Raw genomic sequence first — 21,517 nt, 5'->3', positions numbered from 1 at the left:
TTCTCCTTATTTCTAGGTTGAATCTCTCCTTGATCAGGTTCCCTCCGTTCTTCCTTGCCTGGCCTTCAGGTGCAGTTACACCTGAACTTACACCTTCCTCTTGGATTCTCCCTCTCCACGAGAAGGCATATTTGGTTGGAAGTCTTTCCTCCCCCCTCCCACTTTTGCATCCCTCCCTTCCCCGCTTTGCCATTGATAAAAACGACGAGGAGACACAATCTTCCATTCCACCCACGGAATCGTCTGCCGTTTGTCCTCCCGGCCGGCAGGGCGGCGGCGGCGGCGTCCCGACGTGCCTCGCGGCGCACCCGGGAAGCCACTCTGCGCGGCCTCTCGCCGCCTCTCCCAAGATGGAGGCCGGCGATTGGCTGCTCTCGGGGTCGGCGCTGCTGCTGCTGTTCCTGGCGGGGGCCTGGTGGTCGTTCCGGCCCCCGAAGCGGCCTGCCGGCGTCGCGGCACGCGTGGCCGTGCTGGTGGTGGGCGACCTGGGCCGCAGCCCCCGCATGCAGTACCACGCCTTGTCGCTGGCCCGTCGCGGCCGCCGCGTCGCTTTCATCGGCTACGCGGGTGAATCTTCCTCCCGACCCCGAGAGGCGGCGGGCCGAGGCCCGAAAAGCCGCCTTTCTTCCCCGCAGGGCCTTCGCCCCGAAGCTGGAGCCGGGCTGCCTTGCCCTACTACAGCTCCCAGCAGCCCCGGCCAAGGCGGCCGTGCGCGAGGGATGCTGGGAGTTGTGGTTCCGCAGCCGCGCAAGGGTTCCTCCCCAACCTGGCGCCCTCCAGTAGGGGAGTGGGAGCCTGCGAGTCCATCGTCTTCTGACATGCTGGGGAGGATGGGGGTTGTAGTGCTCCCCCTGGAGGCGTCTGTCTTCTTGCTGGGGTGGGTGGGAAGGTCGTAGGAGGAACCCTTCTGAATATTTGGGGTACAACTTATGTGGTGGTGGTATTGGTATTGATATTGGTATTGGTACTAGTACTAGTAGTAGTAGTAGTAGTAGTAGTAGTAGTAGTAGAAGAAGAAGAAGAAGAAGAAGAAGAAGAATTGGAAGGGACCCTGCAGGTCTTCTAGTCCAACCCCCTGCTCAGGCAAGAAACCCTATACCATTTCAGACAAATGGTTCTCCAGTCTCTTCTTAAAATTTTATTTTAGGGTTTCCATTTCTCAGCGGTTTTGCATACTTTTTATTCAGATTTCCGGCTCTCTTTCCTTTCTTGCCCATCCATCGGGTTCGGATCTAATCTCTGAAAAGTTTTTTGCCCATCGCCAACAAAATTGATGGATGCAATTGATTTGCACTTTGGGTATTTAAAATTGCAGAAGCAACAACTAGCCCTTGATTGAGAAAATCAAGGCTTTTTTTTGGGTGGAGAGGGAGTATGAGACAGCCAAAATAAGCAGAATTAATTAACCGGTGTGCAAACTTACTGACCGGCAAAAATATAAAATAAAATTGGCAGGCAACAAAGGAAGAGAGAGCCAGTTTTCTTAAGATTATTCTAGATATTACTTATTACAGTGATGTCCTCCCACAATGTTCTTTGGGTCCTCCTGCTTCCTTTATAATTTGTTTTCTTTTGAACCTGATCTACTGCTGCCATCATCGCAAAACCAGGCCAAAGGGATGGGGCAGCCAAGCTATTTCTGAAAAGCTTGTGTGTAAACTCTAGCTATGCTTAATCAGAATGCAATTAGTCATGGAAGTAATTTGAGGTTTGTTTGTTTTTTAATAAACCTGCCCTGTTTAGATTAGGAAGAGAAGCATAATTGTTCCTGTCTTTCATCTGGTTGAATGGTTTCACAATAATAAGTTACAGCAGTAGTCTTCAGCGCTCATTTCTTTCTTTGAAGTGGGTCAGATACCTGCCACAAGGCAGATCACATTGAGAAGATCATTTAGGGCAGAGATCTCTTTATTCATTATTTCAGAAAGCTTTCTAACCTTCTACAGAACATAGAATTATAGGAGTGGAAGGGACCACAGAGGTCTTATAGTCCAACTTCCTGCTCAAGGCAGGAGAACTTATATCATCCCAGTCAAATGATTGTCTGGTCTATTTTTGAAAACCTACAGCGAAATCCAGTGAATCTGTGGAAGCTTTAATTTGGATTCCTGATCTGAGAAATTTAGACTCACTATCTAGAGCATGTGGCCATGGACAGCTACTAGTGCAGCCCCACAAAATTGTAAACTTTTAATATTATTATGTGGTTTATATGCATTAGCTATATTATATATTTTATATGTGGCCCAAGATGATTCCTCTTCACTCAGTATCACCCAGGGAAGCCAAAAGATTGGACAACCATGGTCTAGAGCAGGAGTCTTCATACCTGGCGATTTTAAGACTTGTGGACTTCAACTCCCAGAATTCCGACTGGATGGATGACGAATTCTGGAAGTTGAAATCCACGAGTCTTAAAAGTTGCCAAGTTTAGAGACCTCTGTCTAGAGACTCAATAAATTGTCCCATTTCCAGCTCTTAGGTATTACACTTATTACTAAAGGAGTCTGGAGAAGTTTTTATACATGTTTTTTCTCTAATTGACTTCAGAGCTTCTGTATGTTCTTGGAAATTCTGGACAAAATCTAGCGCTATTTCCTTTTCTTTCAGGCACAAAACCGCACAATGAGATCATCAGCAATGAAAACATTGAGATTGTTCCCCTTATGGAGCTCAAAATCTGGCAAGGTAGGATGAACGTCGCGTCGTTTCATTTATGTACTTAACCCGTGCAAAAACTGATGTCGAGTCAGACCAAGTTTATTTGTACAGAAATGTTGCAGAGATCTGAATAATCCTTTTATTCACCAGTCTTTTCTCTCCCTCCTCTGACTCTTTCTTTGCTATTTTTGGCAAGACCAGCAAGAAAGAAATGGCATAAAAACAAGGAAGTGTTGGTCAAAACATATTAGTGCTAGTCATCAACGAGTACAGTCAGTGCCATCTTTGGACTGTAACCGGGATGAAATAAGTCTAAACCATCTGCCATCTTTTGGATCTTCTGCAGGTGAAGCTCACCTACTTTCTCCATGACCTTCTTCCCTGTCAAGGGGAGGTTGGAGACTGGATGGATATTGTCAAGAAGTATCCAAAGACTTGGGCTGGCTTGTGGTGTTTTCTGGTCAATTCCACCAGGCACAGCCCTTTTCAGTCTGAGGACATTCCGCATGATGGAATGTTTTGCAGTGTTCAATTTTAAATAGAACATTGAAGGTTCTGCATTTGAGCCTCTCGTCACGCTTTTCAGCTACAGGTGGTCCTTGACTTACAACCACAGTTGAGCCCGACGTTTTTGTTGCTAAGCAAGACGTGAATTTTGCCCCCTTTTACAACCTGGCCACACTTGTTAAGCGAATCACTGCAGCTGTTAAATGTCTATGGAGATTCTCAGTCAGCCAGGCCAGGGTTGTCCCAAAGGTGCCTTTTTAAAAGAGGGAACTGGAGTTCCTGGTTTTCCTTTGAAGACGTTTTCCCTTCTCATCCAAGAAGCTTTTTCAGCTCTGGCTCTTCAAAGAACAACAAGAAAGTCCAGCTGCCTCTTGAAAAAGCACCCTTGGGACTGCAGTTGTTAAGTGAATCTCATGCCTCCATTGATTTAGCTCATCAGAAGGTCACAAAAGGGGATTGTGTGGCCTCGGGACACCGCAACCGTCATAAATATGTGCCATGTCAGAATCCAATTATATTTCATCTCTAGTTATCAACTATAGAAAACCCCATTTCTGCCTTCTATGGATTCTGTCATACAAGGAAGGAAAGGGGGTGAACAAAGGGGCTTTATGGCCCTCACTTCCTTCGGTACACTTCAAAGGGACTGAATGTGGATATCGCCAAAAGGACTAACCATAACAATGGGGCTATTACCTTTCATGTACTCCTCTCTGAAGTCTCCCTCCCGCCGGCAGTAAGGAAAAGGGGGTGGGAGTGTAATGCCTGAGACTGTCGCTGGAAGAGGGGGGTGATTGGGTGGGGCTACTGGGGAACTCCTTAAAACCTTGAATGGGAGAGCTTGGACCCCAAGTCCTGTCTAGAACGCCTGCAACCATTTTCTCTTAATAAAGGATGCCTGTTGGAAGAACAATTCCAAGAGTTCTGTCTTCTTAAGATGCAAAGTGGGGTGGGTCCTTACATGCCAGTTGCCAAGCGTTCAAATTTTGATCACATGACTACGGGACGCTGCAGCAGTTGTGTGAAAACGGGTCATAAGTGGGTTTTTTTTCAGGGCTGTTATAACTTCAAACAGCAAACGCAACGAAGGGCTGTAAGTGAGGATTATCTGCATCCAAACGTTACTGAGCATCAAGCCTTGACCAGAGTTTCTTTTCCTTTGCAGTTGGGCCCAGGTTTTTCCAGTATATCATAAAAGTGATTGTGCAGAGTTTCCAGCTGTTGTACACTCTGCTAAGGATTGCTCCACCAGACTATGTGCTTCTCCAGGTATGCTCGCTTCCAGGTTTTTAACACAACCTTGCCTCCTACCTCTATTTAAATCAGAGCATCGGTCCAGCTTTTTAAAAAGAGTCATAAAGATTGCTGAGAAGTGCTTGTTTAACTTAGTTTTTATTTGACTGCCATCCTGCCCCAGTTGATCCCATTAAGGTTAAATCAAAAAGAACTTTTTCTGAGAGATAGTGGATGCAGAGAAGTCAGGTGGAATCTGAAGGTCCCGCTCAAAGCGCAAAGCAATTCTTTCATTTTCCCCCCAAACCCAACCGTCCCTGACCAGTCCACCAGCAGCCAAAATGATGCCCTAAGTTTGTTTTGAGAATGTTGAGGTGCTGGGTAGATAACAGGTCATTCTCAGGGCACGAGAACCTTGGAACCAGCCTGGAATCGGTTGGGAAGGACTCTGTTTCTTCTCCAAAGGCATTCCCCCTTCCTAATTCCCAAGCGGTTACAGCAGAAGCGAAAGCATGCAAAGAATGGCAGAAACCTTCCCCCCCCCCCCAGCAGAATGGCAGGACATCAGCATGGTGGACCTGACACATCCTGTGAATACTGTATCGGAAGGTGCAGATGTAGGTGTTATTTTATAAAGAATATAAAATAAGTATGCGCCTTATATGGGCTAACAGAACATGTTATAATTACAGCATTGGAACGGAGAGAGAGTTGGATATCTCAAGAATAATTCACACAATCTATGGATGCAATATTTAAATATTGTTCTCCTTGCTGCTCTTAGGAGTCTGTAATATAAAGTTTGCAAGAAGAAAGAGAAAGCCCAAATATCTCATGTAGAAGGATGAGGGATTGGGAATTTTGGGGTTTCCAAGTTAAAATGAACTCTACTGCAATTTTAGCCATGGGGCTCAGGACTGCTGGGAATTATGGTTCAGGAATATTAGACTGGTTGTAGGTGACTCACCTGGGTTAAGTGGGGAAAGGAGGGCCCCTTCGCTGGCGTTGAGTTGGTATTCTGGAAAGAAATGACTATCGTAAGCCGGTTTGGTCTGCTGGTTAAGGTGTCATGCTAGAAACCAGGAGTCAGTGAATTCTAGTCCTTCCTAAGGTATGAAAGCCAGCTGGGTGACTTTGAGCCAGTCTCACAGGGTTGTTGCTGGGGGGGGGTGTGTGGAATAGGTGGAGGAAGGAATATTAGATATGTTCTCTGCCTTGAGTTGTTTATAAAAAATAATAAAGGCGGGATATAAATGAAATCAATAAGGAGAGAGCGTGTGAGTAGAGAAACTAGAAAGGAATTGATCTCATTTACTAGGATTTATCTGTGGAGATTCTCAGTCGTCCAGGTCACGGTTGTCCCAAAGGTGCTTTTTTTTCGGGAGGCAACTGGACTTTCTTGTTTTTCTTTGAAGATGTTTCGTTTCTCATCCAAGAAGCTTCTCCAGCTCTGACTACTCCCCACCATCTAGTCCAGTGGTTCTCAACCTGTGGGTCGGGACCCCATTTGGGGTCGAACGACCATTTCACGGGGGTCGCCAAACAATGCAGTCTGCCATTTTTTCCCCCTTTTCCTTAGCTGTGCTACTCCCTTTTATTCTATTGGCTTTTGAAAGCCAATAGAATAGACTCTCTTGAATAGAGTCTAATTCTATTGGCTTTCAAAAGCCAATAGGAATTGTCCAGGCTGTCTCTGCCCTGCTGAGCCCGCCAAAAGTCCCATTCTGCAAACGGTGCTGCGCCAGTTGAGTAGTCCTCGATTTACAACCGGTTGAGTAGTCCTCGACTTACGACTGGTTGGGGGGTCGCGGCATTAAAAAGGTTGAGAACCACCTAGTCAGAGCTGAAGAAGCTTCTTGGATGAGAAGCGAAACGCCTTCAAAAGAAAAAAGCACCTGAAAAAAATTCCTGAAAAAAAAAAAGCACCTTTGGGATTTATTGGGATTGTTCTAAAATGTTTTCTCTTCTCCCCATAACCAGAATCCGCCCGGTTTGCCCAGCATTGCAGTCAGCTGGATATTTTGCCTACTGCGAAACAGCAAGCTAATCATCGATTGGCACAATTATGGGTACACTCTAATGGGACTGACTCACGGGAAGAGGCACCCGATCGTCCGGATTGCGAAATGGTGCGTTCAAGACTTTTGACATTTACGGGGTGCAGGTGGCCATTGCAAAGTGGTCCAGTGAAAACTGATTTCTTTTCAGAATGTCGCAAAATAATCAGGTAGGTCTCTTACCTGTTCCTGCCAGATCCCACTGGGAGTTTAAACACTCATTAAGGAGGTGATGGTGGACTCTTTTAGCAAAAGGTGCAAAAGCCACATTTTTATGGCTTGTTTCTTAATTGAGCCCAAACTTTCTGTTGCTAAGCGAGACAGTTGTTAAATGAATTTTGCCCCCATTTTACGACCTTTCTCACCGCAGTTGCTAAGTGAACCACCGTAATTGTTAAGTTAGGACCGCAGTAGTTAAGTGAATCTGGTTTCCCCATCGACTTTGCTGGTCAGGAGATCACAGAAAAGGGGGAATCACGTGACCCCGGGACACTACGACTGTCATAAATAGGAGTCAGTTGCTGAGCATATGGATTTTGATCACGTGCAAATATGGGGATGCCTGCATCGGTCGTAAGTGTGAAAAAGGGTTATAAGTGCCGCTGTAACATCAAATGGTCCTTAAACAAACTGTTGTAAGTTGAGGACTATCTGTATTTGTACTTCCAGGTTGGAAGAATTTCAGAAAGTGTCTTGCTGCATGCTTAACACCTAAGTACACTTCTGAAAGTTGCTCTCACATTCATAACTGCCTGTATTTTGGTATCCGGAAAGCAGCGGTTTCTGCTGTGAGGACTTGCGTGCTTTGAGAATAATTTACTGATTGAAGATTTTTAAATATTTTTAAATTTTTAAAATGTGTATGCTGCCCACCTTGTAGTTTGAAGCGATTGAGCAATGTATAAGAAATAGATTGCATGGGCATTGCCTCACTTTGCTATTGATTAAAACTGCCCTCTTTTTTTTTTTTTCAGGTTTCTTCAGCAGCCTGAAAAAAAACATACTGTGGCATCAAGAAGTCAACTCAGTTAAAGTTAGTAGAATTCTCAGTGCAGCACAACATTCCCCTCCCCCCAGTTTTCAGGGAAGCTTGACTATATATGTTGGGTGAAGCACCCGGTCTACCAAATACAAAGCAATCTGTTCTGCGTTTTGCTCTAGTCTAGGAGCACTTTTAGCAGGCAGACGTCACTACTGTGATAACTGTAAATTCAAAATTTTGTGGCTGACAAAGAGTTAAAGTGAGACTAGTATAGCTATTTCAGGCTCTTTAGCTTTATGACTAGCTGATGAGAGCTAAAGAGCTTGAAATAGCTATACTAGTCTCCCTTTTTGTCAGCCACAAAATTTTGAATATATGTATGTATGTCTAAAATAGTTTAGACTGTGTGTGTATGTATGTATGTATATATGTATATCTAGGTATGTATGTATGTAATGTATGTATATATGTGTGTGTGTGTGTGTGTGTGTGTGTGTCTTTATTTTTACAAGAGAAAAAGGACAGGAAAAAAAATTGAAACAATAGAATAAAGGAAAGAAAACAGCGACAACAAAATTAGATCTAGAGATCATTAAGTATTTTAGATTAGAAATTAGATATTTTCAATAAAAGATTACTGCATTTCATTATCCGTACAGGTAGTCTCTTCCGATCATTCAATTAGCCATTATTTGAAGTCCCAACAGCACTGAAAAAAGTGATTTATGACTAGTCCTCATACTTATGACCATGGCAGCATCCCCACGGTCACATGATCAGTACTCAAGTGCTTGGCAATTGGCATGTATTCTACAACGGTTGCAGCATCCCAGAGTCATGTGGTCACCATCTGTAACCTTGCTGGTCAGTTTCCAGCAAACAAAATCAACTGGGCAAGCCAGATTTGCTTAATGGCTAAGTGATTCATTTAACTGCAGTGATTTGCTTAACAACTGTGGCAACAATGTTGTAAAATTGGGCACGACTCCTTTAATGACTGCCTTGCTTAGCGATAGAAATTCTGGTCCCAACAGTTGTCGTAAGTCAAGGACTACATAATTTTCATCTATAAACATTTCTTTTTTAAAAAACAAGAAACTGGGGGAAATCTATATTTCTATACAAACATCTAAATGAAATTAGTTTCACTAGCAAGTTACATTTTCATTTTTTTTTAGGTATGAAGAATTATTTGGCTCCTTGTCCAACTATAATATTTGTGTGACCAATGCAATGAAAGAAGATCTTCAAATGAACTGTAACATCAGGTACTTCAGTAGTTTAAAATTACTTCAGTTATGACATTGCTGTCAACCTATCTTATTCTTTTTATTACAGAAGGTAGTTTGTATTTTTTTAAAAAAAAATACTTTTCAGTATCTCATCTAAACCATTTTTTAAAATGCTGCTCAAAATCTAAACTATTTTCACCACTGTCTTCTTGTAATAAATGGCTGGATCTATAAACATTTAAGCAGACACATCAACTCCAAGGAAGATTCCCTGTTTTTTAACCTTAAGCTTTTCCCATTACACCTCAAAGGAGTGATTTTTGCTCTGTAGAATTATTAGTATTTTGTTCAGCAGGGTAAACAGATGTAAATTAATGACGTATGAATTCTTCCAAATAGATAAGATATATTTCTGAATGTATATCTTTATGACATGTGTATTTCTTTGGTCCTAGTATCTTAGTCCAATATTCTGAGCATTGTTTTTATTTTTTAAAAAGAGTACGAAGATCAGTGTAAGTGGTCATTGAGAACAGTGTCATGCAATGCACAAATATTTCATTCTGGATATTTGTGAAGGGACTCCATCTCTCCAGCCTCTATGATCCCTGAATCAATGTTTATGGCTGGTCCTCTACAAACTGCATGGAGTCACTGTATGCAGTCTACAACTTTAATAAACAGATAAAGTAAACATTCAAATATATCAGCTTGCAAATATGATGCATTCTTTAGCTGTTTCACAATATATATGTTCTCACCCCAGGAAATCTCCTAGCTAACTTGTCTCATTTTTACATACGTCTTTTACATTTCCAATGAGCTGAAATTATTCTTCTCTTCGAGTTTTATTGATATTATTTGACCATTAAAACCTTGCGTCATTGCGTTCTAGAGCAATAACCCTGTACGACAAGCCAGCATCTTTCTTTAAGGAAACACCTCTGAGCGAACAGCACAAATTGTTCATCAGGCTCTCCGAAGACTATGCTCCTTTTAAAACGTGAGTTGAAACGTGTTTTGTTTGTACTCTCTTAAATGAAAAAACAGGCCTAATTTGAAACACGTCTTTGCTTCTAAGTATTGTGCCTTCTTAAATATTGTGGCATGTTTACAGGTAGTCCTCCACTTATGACCACAGTTGAGACTGGCGGCCCTAAAATGAATGATCATGTGACTGCACCCATTTTTTTGATTATTATTATTATTTTTGCTGTTAAGCAAAATTACGTGGTTATTAAGTGAATTTGACTTCCCCCAGTCACTTTGCTTGTTGGAAGTCAGCTGGGAAGATCACGTGAGAACGCCAGAACACTGCTACCATCGTAAATGCATGCCAGTTGCCAAGTGCCCAAATCATGATAATTTGATAGTGGGGATGCTGCAACAGTTGTAACTGCGAGGACCGGTGGGCGGTAAGTCACTTTTTTCAGCTCCGTCGTAACTTCGAATGGTTTCCAAGGGAATGGTCATAAGCTGAGGACTCTCTGTATCTGCAGTGCCTCATTTAAAGCTATTGGAGCTTGGATATTAGAGCCCTGGTGGCGCAGTGGTTAGAATGCAGGCTTGCAGGCAAACTCTGCCCGCTGCCAGGATTTTGATCCTGGTCAGCTCAAGGTTGACTCAACCTTCCATCCTGAGGTTTATTTATTTATTTATTTATGAGACTTATATACTGCTTTAAGTGCAAGCACTCTCTAAGCGGTATACACCAGTAAGCAATGTATATATTTATTTACATTGCCCCCAACAATCTGGGTCCTCATTTTACCTACCTCGGAAGGATGGAAGGTTGAGTCAACCTTGAGCCGGTGAGATTTGAACCGCTGGCCTGCTGAACACAGTCAGCTAAAGTGGCCTGCAGTACTGCACCCTAACTGCTGTGCCACCTCGGTTGGTAAAACAAGGACTCAGATTGTTGGGGGCCATATGCTGACTCTGTAAACTGCTCAGAGAGGGCTATAAAAGCATATATTAGACTAAGTGCTATTGCTCTTCCCTCCCTCCCCTCCTCCCCCGTTCCTTCCTTCCTTCCTTCCTTCCTTCCTTCCTTCCTTCCTTCCTTCCTTCCTTCCTTCCTTCCTTCCTTCCTTCCCAGTGGTTAGAATGCAGCATTACAGGCTGACTCTGCCCACAGTCAGAAGTTCGATTCTGACTGGCTCAAGGATGACTCAGCCTTCCATCCTTCTGGGATTGTTCGGGACAATAGGCTGACTCTGTAAACTGCTTAGAGAGGAGTTTAAAGCACTGTGAAGCGGTATATAAGTCTAAGTGCTATTGCTACCCGTAGGTAACAAAATGATGCAAACGGTTTGGTCCTTTGTAACACTGGAATGCACATGGGGAGTGATTGCCAATTGATGGATGGCTCCTCCTTTCCATATGAACATTCATCTCTGCCTGATATCCACTCCATTAACAAATTAATAAACTTGAAACCCCGACTCTCAGATGGTGTCATAAGTGTGTTAATCTACAGTAGCCAAAAATCAGGATTATTATCTGAATCTCCCAAATGGTTCATTCAGTAAATGGGCTAAGGTTGCTATGTGGAAGGGCTCTGTTGCCTCATTGATTGTCCTGAGAGTTGTGTGTTTTGTACAGAGGTGCATGTCTATGTGTACATTTGCTAAGAACATCCTCTGGCTAATTTTTGTGTTCTCAGGGTGGAATCCTTCCCTCCAGATCATGTTGAAAGATCTGCCTTTACCCAGTTTGATGCCATCAGTGGAAATGCCACACACCGTCCAGGCCGACCAGCTCTCCTTATGAGCAGCACCAGCTGGACAGGTTTGACTCTATATCTTGTCATTGAAGTAAGCCATGCTTAGTTAAATAAAGCACACTTAGCTGAATGTTCACAACATGCTAGATTTCAACCCAATATAACCCAACCCAATCCAATATAACCCAACCTAACCCAATATAACCCAACCCAACCCAATATAACCCAACACAACCCAATATAACCCAACCCAATATAACCCAACCCAACCCAATATAACCCGACCCAACCCAATATAACCCAATCCAATATAACCCAACCCCTTGATATAACCCAACCCAATATAACCCAATCCAACCCAACCCAATATAACCCAATCCAATATAACCGAACCCAACCCAATATAACCCAATCCAACCCAACCCAACCATATATAACCCAACCCAATATAACCCAATCCAACCCAATATAACCCAACCCAATCAAATATAACCCAACCCAATATAACCCAACCCAACCCAATATAACCCAACGCAACCCAACCGTATATAACCCAACCCAATATAACCCAACCCAATGCAACCCTATATAACCCAACCTAATATAACCCAACCCAAGATAACCCAATCCAACCCAACCCAATATAACTCAATCCAACCCAATATAACCCAACAACCCAATATAACCCAAACCAAGCCAACCTCACTGTGGATTAGGACAGTGTATGGCTCCAGATGTGATCTTTGAAAGAGTTCTGCATGTTCATCTCAGATTTGTGATGATTCTGGACCATTCTGCTCTCTGTGGCAAGAGGAATTAAAAATAAGCTTTATGATTGCCTTCCATCCCCTCTTGGCTTAGCTGGCATGCAAGTAGAATGATCAAATGGGAACTTAATAATCATAGACTTCATATAGCCATTGCTGAGATTGCTTGGCTGTGTTGTCCATGTATATTTCAAGGTTGCAATGTAAATTTAATAATTTGTAGTTTAAAATTTTGTTATTGCTCTGTGATGTGATCTACGGCTGTCTGTGTGACTTGTCATTTGAGTTGTTCTGAATTGACATCCATAAGAAGACAGTTCCTCTCTCATACACATCCGTCATACACACTCAAAAACCATCAGCTTTGCTTGGTGGATTTTAATCCCTCTCTAGAGATGAGAATTGAGCATGATTTGAATTTCCAGGCTGCTGTAGATGTCCTCAAATACCAGATTGTCTCATCAAATTTGAATGTGGTTCTTATTTTCTGTCCTTTTCTCCATGTAGATGTAGGATTAATTAATTATATTTAGAACATTTCCTTTTGATGGGAAGTGAATTTGTTCTTCCTTGGGCCTCATAACTAAAATTGGACACCAACCAGTTGCTCTTAAGATATAATATGTATAGATCAACTTTCTCCAGTTGGTAATCTCCATACGCTTTGGGATTATCATCCCCAACTTTTTCAGCCAGCCTAATGAAATTGAATTTATAACCATGATATTTGTGTAATCATTTCTGGTTCTTTTCTTTTTCTAGAGGATGAAGATTTTTCCATCCTGTTGGAAGCTTTAAAAGGTGAGCTGTCAAGAAAGCTTTTAGCGTTTCTTAAAAGCCAGCCGTCTTCATGTTGAATCAGCTAGTGATTTCTCCTTCGCTGCTCTGCCTGGAAGACATCAGGTTAAGAGTTGGGTGGTGAGATGAACTTTCCTATCAAATCTTTGTCTTCCTCTGGTAATAAAAATCCACTTCCGAAGGCCCAAAGTTGTAATAATGCCTTGCCATTTTATATTCTCACCAGAACTCCTGTTCTTCTCATTTTGCAAACCGTACTACGGCCAAGCTTGATGTATAAATTCAGTTGGATCCTTTTTCTGAGTCTTTCTCATCATGAAGGAAGATCACTTCCACAGATGTTATCCCTCCCAATAAAGCTGTCTTTGGCTACTTTTGACCCCACTTCACCCCATCTTGTTCTCTTAAAACAGCACCCCTCATTTGGCATAAGGTCAACCTGCTGGACTTCAACTCCCAGCACTTCCAGTCAGCCTGTTGGATGGTGTTTATAGGCACCATGGCGGGCAGTCCCACCAAGGAAATACCTCCCCTTCAAATTCCAACAAGACAAAGAGTCCTCAACTTGCAAACATTCATTTAGTGACCATTCAAAGCTACAACGGCACTGAAAAAAGGGACTTCTATCGTTCACACTTAACGGTTGCAGCATCCCTGCGGTCATGTGATCAAAATATGGATGCTTCGTAAAGCGACACATACTTATGACGGTGGCAGTGTCCCGAGGTCATGTGGTCACCAGTTGTAAACTTCCCAGCGGTTTCTGACAAAGCAGTCAGTGGGGGAAGCTAGATCTGTTTAATGACAGATTACAGATAATGACATGATTAATTTAATGACTGCATACTTAAGAACTGTGGCAAGAAAAGTAATAAAATGGGGCAAAACTCACTTAATGATGGCCTTGTTTAGCAATGAAAATTTTAGGCTCAGTTGTCGTGAGCCGAGGACTTTAGTTAGTTAGTTAGTTAGTTAGTTGCTTGCTTGCTTGCTTACTTATTTACTTACTTACTTATTTACTTGCAATGTCTGGTCAGTGTATTGTTCGTTACCCCTCGAACGATTTTATGGGTCAAGAGTTTTTGAAAAGCGTAGAAAGAAAACACTCCGAAAATAGATGTTCAGGTTTTATGTTTGTCTTGTTTATTGGAAGTCTTTCCAATTTTGCCTCTTTTCTTTTTCCCTTTTTCGTCTCCCTACGCAAGAAATCAGACAGAATCGGCTGTACCAAACTGCGCATGTGTTCCCTTTAAAATTTCATTGGAGTCCAGCTCACTTTTCAAAATTCTGGGCTTAGTTTAAAAGGGAAGTTGCCTTTTGTAGCCTACGTAAATAATTCCATACTTTACTCTTTTTTTTTCCCCCTACAGAGTATGAGCATTGTGTCAGCAACGGAGCAAAACTTCCTTCTCTTGTGTGTGTGATCACAGGTAGCATCTTGAGTTGTTTTTTTTTTTTTTAAAAAAAAACAGCCTTTGTTTCTTCCAACATTTTGAGCTGTTGCATAAAATACTTTAATTTAGCAGTGGGAGCATCTAACATTCAGCTGCTTGAATGACATCAGTTCTTGCTCTGAGTATTTATAATACCAGGTCATAAAAATGATCTTTTGTCCCACAACCCTTTTGAAGAAGACTTTTTCCTTGGTGCTCTCTGAGCGTGGTTGTTTCCATGCAGGCATTTCATTACCAAACTAGGTAACATCATCAGTGCTAGAATAGCGTTGAGCACATCCACGAACAGCAAGTAACAGTCGGAAGACGTGATGAAAATTGTTACTTTCACAACACCTGGACAGACTCCACCATAGTTTCAGTTGGGGAACAGTGAACATCCTAAACCAAGCCAATTGGAAAAATGCTATAGAATTCCTGGAAGCCTGGCACTCAGTCCAAACAATCTTCCACAGGCACAAAAAGATAAACAATATCTACATACCATTCAAAAGAGACAATCAGACATCCAAAAAGGAATGAGAAGATCAAGACATCTCCTCACTAGCAATCAACACCTGGCTGAGCAGAGATTAACACCACGATTAACATTAGACCCCAATCAAGAAGCAAATAACAACACCCCAATCAAGGAACTGCCAAGCTAGACAGACAAGTTAACAGTAAACAATAGCCCAAACCGAGACCACTCCCACCCAACACTGACATGGCAAGCTACTAGCATATAGAATGTGAACAAACCCCACCCTTTACTAGCACTGATGATGTTACCTACCTTAGTAATGCAACGTCTGCAAGTTTCAAGTAAGTTTATTACAGTCAAAGACCAGAGACAAGTTAAAAACACACCTAAGGAATATTCGGTAAACAATTCTAAAATAAAATAATAACAGTTAAAATCTATATTAAAATCACAATTTGGCATCCAATCTGTGAGTTACCCATGAGCAAAACACAGCATGGTCTAGCTGTACTATAAATACCGATCCTTAAACCATGAGGCCCATGGTCATTAAATGCTAAAATGCAAAAGAATAGTAATTTGAAAGGGTTTGCTGCGTTAGTTGTGTAAAAAACGTGTGTAAGAAAGCCCCCAAGCTCAGAGAGCACCGAGGACCCCTCAATTCAACCCTGAGCTATGAATATTCTCTTCTGTCAGCTTTTCTTTACGTGTGGTTTTTCTCTTACAAAAGGCAAAGGGCCTCTGAAGAATCATTACATCAAGTTGATGGCTACTCTGCACTTCGAGCACATCCAGATTTGCACCCCCTGGCTGGAAGCAGAAGACTACGCCCTGTTGCTTGGCAAGGAAATTTATTTCTTTTTCTTTGGTGGGACGGTACTAATTGGATAAATTCAGGACCAGGGTGCTTAAGGTATCTTTGCCTTTGGCGAGCAGTTCTACATCCACTGAACTCTCCCTTTCGAAGTATTCCAAGTAGGACTACTAGATTCTTCAACAGATTTGTTCCTTATGCCATCCATCTTGTAAAAATGTTTTTGCCATGCATATATCTATGGCTCAGCTGACAAAGCGAGTAGAACCTGTGGCCTAGAGGTTAATACAGCTGCCTAACGTGCAGTCGGCCCAGGTTCGAATCTCAGAAGGGTATCGCTAGCTGATGAGAGCTAAATTGCTCGAAATAGCTATTCTAGTTTCCCTTTAATTCTTTGTCAGTAAATCTAATATATATCTCTTATATCTATCTATCTATCTATCTATCTATCTATCTATCTATCTATCTATCTATCTATCTATCTATCTATCTATCTACATATATACACACATACATATACATATATATACACACACACATATATAGTCAATTACCAATAAAACGTGAACACCAGGTATTTTATTTTCACTATTCTTATTAATACACACACACACACATATATATATATACACATATACACATACATACACATAAATATTTTTTTTTTGTTGACAAAGAGTTAAATGGGAGACTAGAATAGCTATTTCAAGCTTTTTAGCTCTCATCAGCTAGCCATACCCTTTATGGGATTCGAACCTGGGTAGCCTGCATACTAGGCAGTTGTATGTGCGCGCGCGCACACACACACACACACACACACACACACACACACACATCTATATATCTGAACTAGACTGTTGTTTCTATGTTGTGTGTGTATGTATGGGCATATGCATAATCTTTTGTCATGTTTATGTATTGGAGGTGGTTACCCTTTGAGAGCTGAATGCAACGACATTTCATTTTAATGTACACTGATTCATGTACATTTGAAGTGACAATAAAGTTATTCTATTCTTCCATTTCTCTTCCAGGCTCCGCCGATTTAGGGGTTTGTCTTCATAAATCTTCCAGTGGTTTAGATTTGCCGATGAAGGTGGTAGATATGTTTGGCTGCTGCTTGCCCGTCTGCGCAGTGCAGTTCCAATGGTAAGGACCGTGTGTGTGTATATGTGTGTGTGTGTATGTTACAGCTTGTCCCGCTCTCCTCTGCCACTCCCAATGGCGGAGGAGAGGACTACTCAACTGGTCGTAAGTCAAGGACTACTCAACTGGTGCAGCAGCGTTTGCAGAATGGGATTTTGGGCGGGCTCAGCAGGGCAGAGACAGCCTGGATAATTCCTATTGGCTTTTGAAAGCCAATAGAATTAGACTCTATTCAAGAGAGTCTATTCTATTGGCTTTCAAAAGCCAATAGAATAAAAGGGAGTAGCACAGGTAAGGAAAAGGGGAAAAAAATGGCGGACTGCGTTGTTTGGCAACCCCCGTGAAATGGTCGTTCGACCCCAAATGGGGTCCCGACCCACAGGTTGAGAACCGCTGGTGTAAGCAGTAAAGAACTGGAATCGATTGGATCTTACTGTGTTGTCGTTGGCCCAACCCTTGTTGAATGCCTTCCCCAAATTTTGGAAGTTATGACTCCGATCCACCCCAGAATGCACCAGATTGGAGAAAATCAGATTGGCGGGTTGCTCTGTGAAGAGCAAAGGGGGGCTTCCAGGTTCAGAAATAGCAAGGACCAGCTACGCACATGCAGGCAGAAATCAAGTGCGGACTTCTTTGCATACTTCCAGACACCCCCTTTTGATTCAGAATGGCCTTCCATATTGCAAACTGATTTTTTTTCCCCTCCTCAACTACTAGGGAGATCTTTTTCTAAACACCCCCCCCCATTTCTTTCCAGTTTACAGGAGCTGGTGAAGCACGACGTGAACGGCTTGATATTTAAGGATTCGTGTGAACTTGCAGAACAGCTGAAGGTTTGAGAATGCTTCTCAGATTACTTCTTAATAGTGCTGTTTGGGTCATTTATGTAATTATGGTATCTTATGATGTATGATTTATCACTTTGTTGCTTATGTGTGTACTGGGAGCTTATGCATTGGAGACAAATTCTTTGTGTGTCCAATCACACTTGGCCAATGAAAAATTACTCTACTCTACTCTACTCTACTCTACTCTACTCTACTCTACTCTACTCTATTCTTATTCCTCCTTCTTCTTCTCTTCCTCCTGTTTCTATTCTTTACTTTTTGGCTCGAATCCCCACTTTCTGCAGTATTTCTCGACTTCCTTTGAATCTGAGAATGGATGTCTAGCACCAACTATGTTTTTCTTCTGTTAGACGTTCCTTGATAATCCTACAACTTGTCATGTTATGGTGCTGATGTATGCCCCAGTTATTGAGGTGGCACTAATCCCATATCTCCCTAAGTCCCATTTGGAAAAAGAAATAATAGCAATCTCACTTAGACTTATATACCGCTTCACAGTGCTTTACAGCCTTCTCTAAGCGGTTTACAGAGTCAGCATATTGCTCCCAGGAATCTTATATTTGCCGACCTCGGAAGGATGGAAGGCTTGGTCAACCTTGAGCCGGTCAGGGTCGAACTCCAGGTTGTGGGCAGAGTTTGCCTGCAATACTGCATTCTAATCACTGCGCCACCACGGCTCCTATTATTTTTTTATTATCTTAATTGGTGGTTCAGGAAGTCTGATCTTTACAGGCTAAAGATGGCAGGTATTCCTAGACCGGGCTGGTCACATTTTGCAACTTCTGTTGATTTTAAATCTGCATTTGATGCAATCTGTAGACCAAATCTGTGGTCCAAAACTTAAAAAACTCTTTGATAGATTGCTGGTTTTGAGATTTAAATATCACAAGAACTTAAGGCTGAAAGTTAGAGGTAGCATTCAAGGACATGTTACCAAATACCTGCGAGGAGAAAAGTTAAGTATGTAACTATCTTATAAAGTCCCTGGGGCCTCATCTAAACAATATCACTTTCCATCCTCTTAAACCAGCCCATAGCCATGCCAACATCACTGTATGCCAGTGATCTGGTAATTTTCTCCTTGACCCTCTTACCCTTCAAAGAGTTTTGCTACTTTTTTATTGCAATAATTAAGAATTAATTAATTAACAATTCGTTTTGCTAAGATCGAGATTATGGCCTTTTCTAAGCCTTTTCTGAAAGCAGTAAATGTGGCATTGATCAAAACCTTTAAATGTCGAGGGTGTGTGTGTGATTAGGAGGCAAACAGAATTGCCCTTCTAGTAGATAAATTTAATTCTCCTTGAGAAAAAAAACAGCTACCCTAAGAAAATGGAATGAGTGTGTGATGGTGTGTGATTTTGTGCTGCTTTTCCGTAGTTAATTTTTTTTTAAATCTATGAACATTTGCAATGCGCAATTTTGGACCGCACAAAATTATACAGGTAGTCCTCAATTTACAACCACAACTGAGCCCAAAGTTTCAGTTGTTTTAAGTGAGACATTTGTTAAGTGGGTTTTGCCCCAGTTTGCGACCTTCCTTGCCACAGTTGTTAAGTGAATCACTGCAGTTAATAAGTTAGCAACACAGTGGTTAAGTGAATCTGGCTTCCCCATTGATTTTGGTGGTCAAAAGGTCGCAAAAGGTGACCAGATAACCTTGGGACACAGCAGCGGTCATAAGTATGAACCAGTTTCCAAGTGCCTGAATTTTGATCACATGATCACGGGGATGTACAAAGGTTGTAAGTGTGAAAAGTAGCCATAAGTCACTTTTTTCATTGCTGTTGTCATTTTGAACAGTCACTAAATGAATGGTTGTAAACTGAGGACTACCTGTACTATAGTTTTCCTAATCCTAATATTTTAATTATACAATTTCATAGCTTTTATAGTTCTCAATGTTTGTTTGTTTTTTGTAATACATTTTATTGAATTTTTTAAAAAACGTAAATCACTTAATAATTGGTGAACCGTGTGTTGTCTGGGTTACATTTGTAAAACAATCATTAACAATTAATTTCTATAATCCATATTCCACATAATAATTTTAGTTGGTTTCCTCTTTCCTCCAAATGTCCTCTTTTGCAAACATCGAATTAATACAGTTCTTATTCTTTTGATAAACAACAATTGAATATATAATTTTTTCCCCAATATTCCTAAAAATAATAATCGTATCAGTATAATATTTCTTTTCTGTTCAGTCATTCTGGGTTGCCTTATCATAGATCCTGTTACAAACCTTATCTTAGTTTATTTCTCTCGCCAAATTCTAAATATTCTTACTGCTGAAGATTTTCTCAAAAATTAATTACATTTACATTTACAAATTTAACTCTTTATTTTTTCCGTATAAGCCATCTCACGCTCTTACATTTCTTAAGAAATAGATAAAATGACGAAAAGAAAAAGAAAGGAGAGCAAGAGTAAAGAAACATACGAAGTAGCATACTACTTATTTAGTAGTTCTCAATGTTATTTTGCCATATTTGATGGGCTAGACCACAGGTCGGCAACCTGCGGCTCCGGAGCCGCATGCGGCTCTTTGAGCCTTCCCCTGTGGCTCCCAGCCTCCTCTGCCTTTGCAGAGAGAGACAGAGACAGAGAGAGGCAATTGCCCTTCCCTGCTTCTCTCTCTCTCTCTCTCTCTCTCTCTCTCTCTCTCTGTGTGTGTGTGTGTGTATGTGTAAAAGAGAGCGCACTCACAGTGTTCTCCAAGGAGCTGAAAAGCTTACTCGGCGGAGCTCCTCCCTTTGCTGCGTCTCTGCAGGAAGCAGGAAGGGCAGGAGAGAGCTAGCTACCCCAGCTAGGCTGACTCAGGAATTCTGGGAGTTGAAGTCCAGGAGTCATAAAAAGACGAGTTGCCTACTACCCCTGAGATTGTTGGAGAACACTTGAAGCTTGCAGGTTGAGCAGCAGATGGGGGGGGAGAAGAGAGGGAGAGAAAGAGAGAGAGAGAGGGAGGGAGAGAGAGGGAGGGAGGAAAGAGAGAGAGAAAGAAAGAGAGTGGGGGAAGAGGAGTGCAGACCAAGGGCAGATAGAGAGGGAGGGAGGGAGAGAGAGAGACCCTTTTGACATCTAAAATGAAGATAACACTGCATATATTCTTTTTTTTTACCTGTGTGTGTATGTAATTTTATTCTCTTAAAGCATTCTCTTGGTGATCATTTTTTTAATAGTATGAATATTCACAAGAGTCATATTTTTTACTTTTATTTTTAATGTGTATATATACATACATACACACACACACACACACACTCTCATCTCTCTCTCTCTCTCTCTCTCTCTCTCTCTCTCACACACACACACACACACACACCTATAATAAAGATAAAAAAGGATATATGCAGTGTTATCTTCATTTTAGATATCAAAAGGGTTTTGCGGCTCCCGGTGTTTTGTTTTTGGTGGGAAACGGGTTCAAGTGGCTCTTTGAGTGTTTTGGGTTGCCTACCCCTGGGCTAGACTACCCATATTGGATTGGTTTCAAATTTCATCGTCCACGCTGTTCGTTGCATAACGCTCTTTTTATTATGTTTGGTTTTTTTGCCTTACAGATGCTTTTTTGGGAATTTCCTGCTGAGGAAAGCCAGCTTGCTTTATTCCGAAGAAATCTTCACCTGGCCAAGCAGCAGCGCTGGGATGAGAGCTGGGAACAGACAGTATTTCCTCTGTTCAGCGATGGCCAATCTGATTAGCGTATAATAAATTAGAAGCTAGTTGATAAATGATGGTTTTTTTCCCAATTTTGTATTATCCTGTCGGTGTTTGAAAATTAAAAAAAACAGCTTAAATAAGAATATCATGACTTTTATGTTTAATAA

At 41.7% G+C, this 21,517-nt stretch overlaps 1 protein-coding gene across 1 annotated transcript; it reads left to right on the top strand.

Moving 5' to 3' along the window:
* The first annotated feature begins 320 nt into the window (after nt 1-320).
* On the top strand, nt 321-21,493 carry ALG1 (ALG1 chitobiosyldiphosphodolichol beta-mannosyltransferase). The gene is made up of 13 exons (XM_039349800.1): nt 321-567; nt 2,611-2,688; nt 4,334-4,437; nt 6,382-6,530; nt 8,619-8,708; nt 9,568-9,675; nt 11,338-11,462; nt 12,927-12,965; nt 14,333-14,392; nt 15,610-15,720; nt 16,728-16,842; nt 17,597-17,672; nt 21,251-21,493. Exons 1-13 carry the CDS (start codon nt 351-353, stop codon nt 21,389-21,391), a joined length of 1,413 nt encoding a protein of 470 aa, XP_039205734.1. The 5' UTR covers nt 321-350; the 3' UTR covers nt 21,392-21,493.
* The last annotated feature ends 24 nt before the right edge of the window (nt 21,494-21,517 follow it).

Source organism: Crotalus tigris, unplaced genomic scaffold, assembly GCF_016545835.1.
Source record: "Crotalus tigris isolate CLP2741 ecotype Arizona unplaced genomic scaffold, ASM1654583v1 scf7180000018301.7375997, whole genome shotgun sequence".
NCBI lineage: Eukaryota > Metazoa > Chordata > Lepidosauria > Squamata > Viperidae > Crotalus > Crotalus tigris.
Note: the sequence above shows the minus strand (reverse complement) of the source record. Positions and strands in the feature narration are given on the sequence as shown.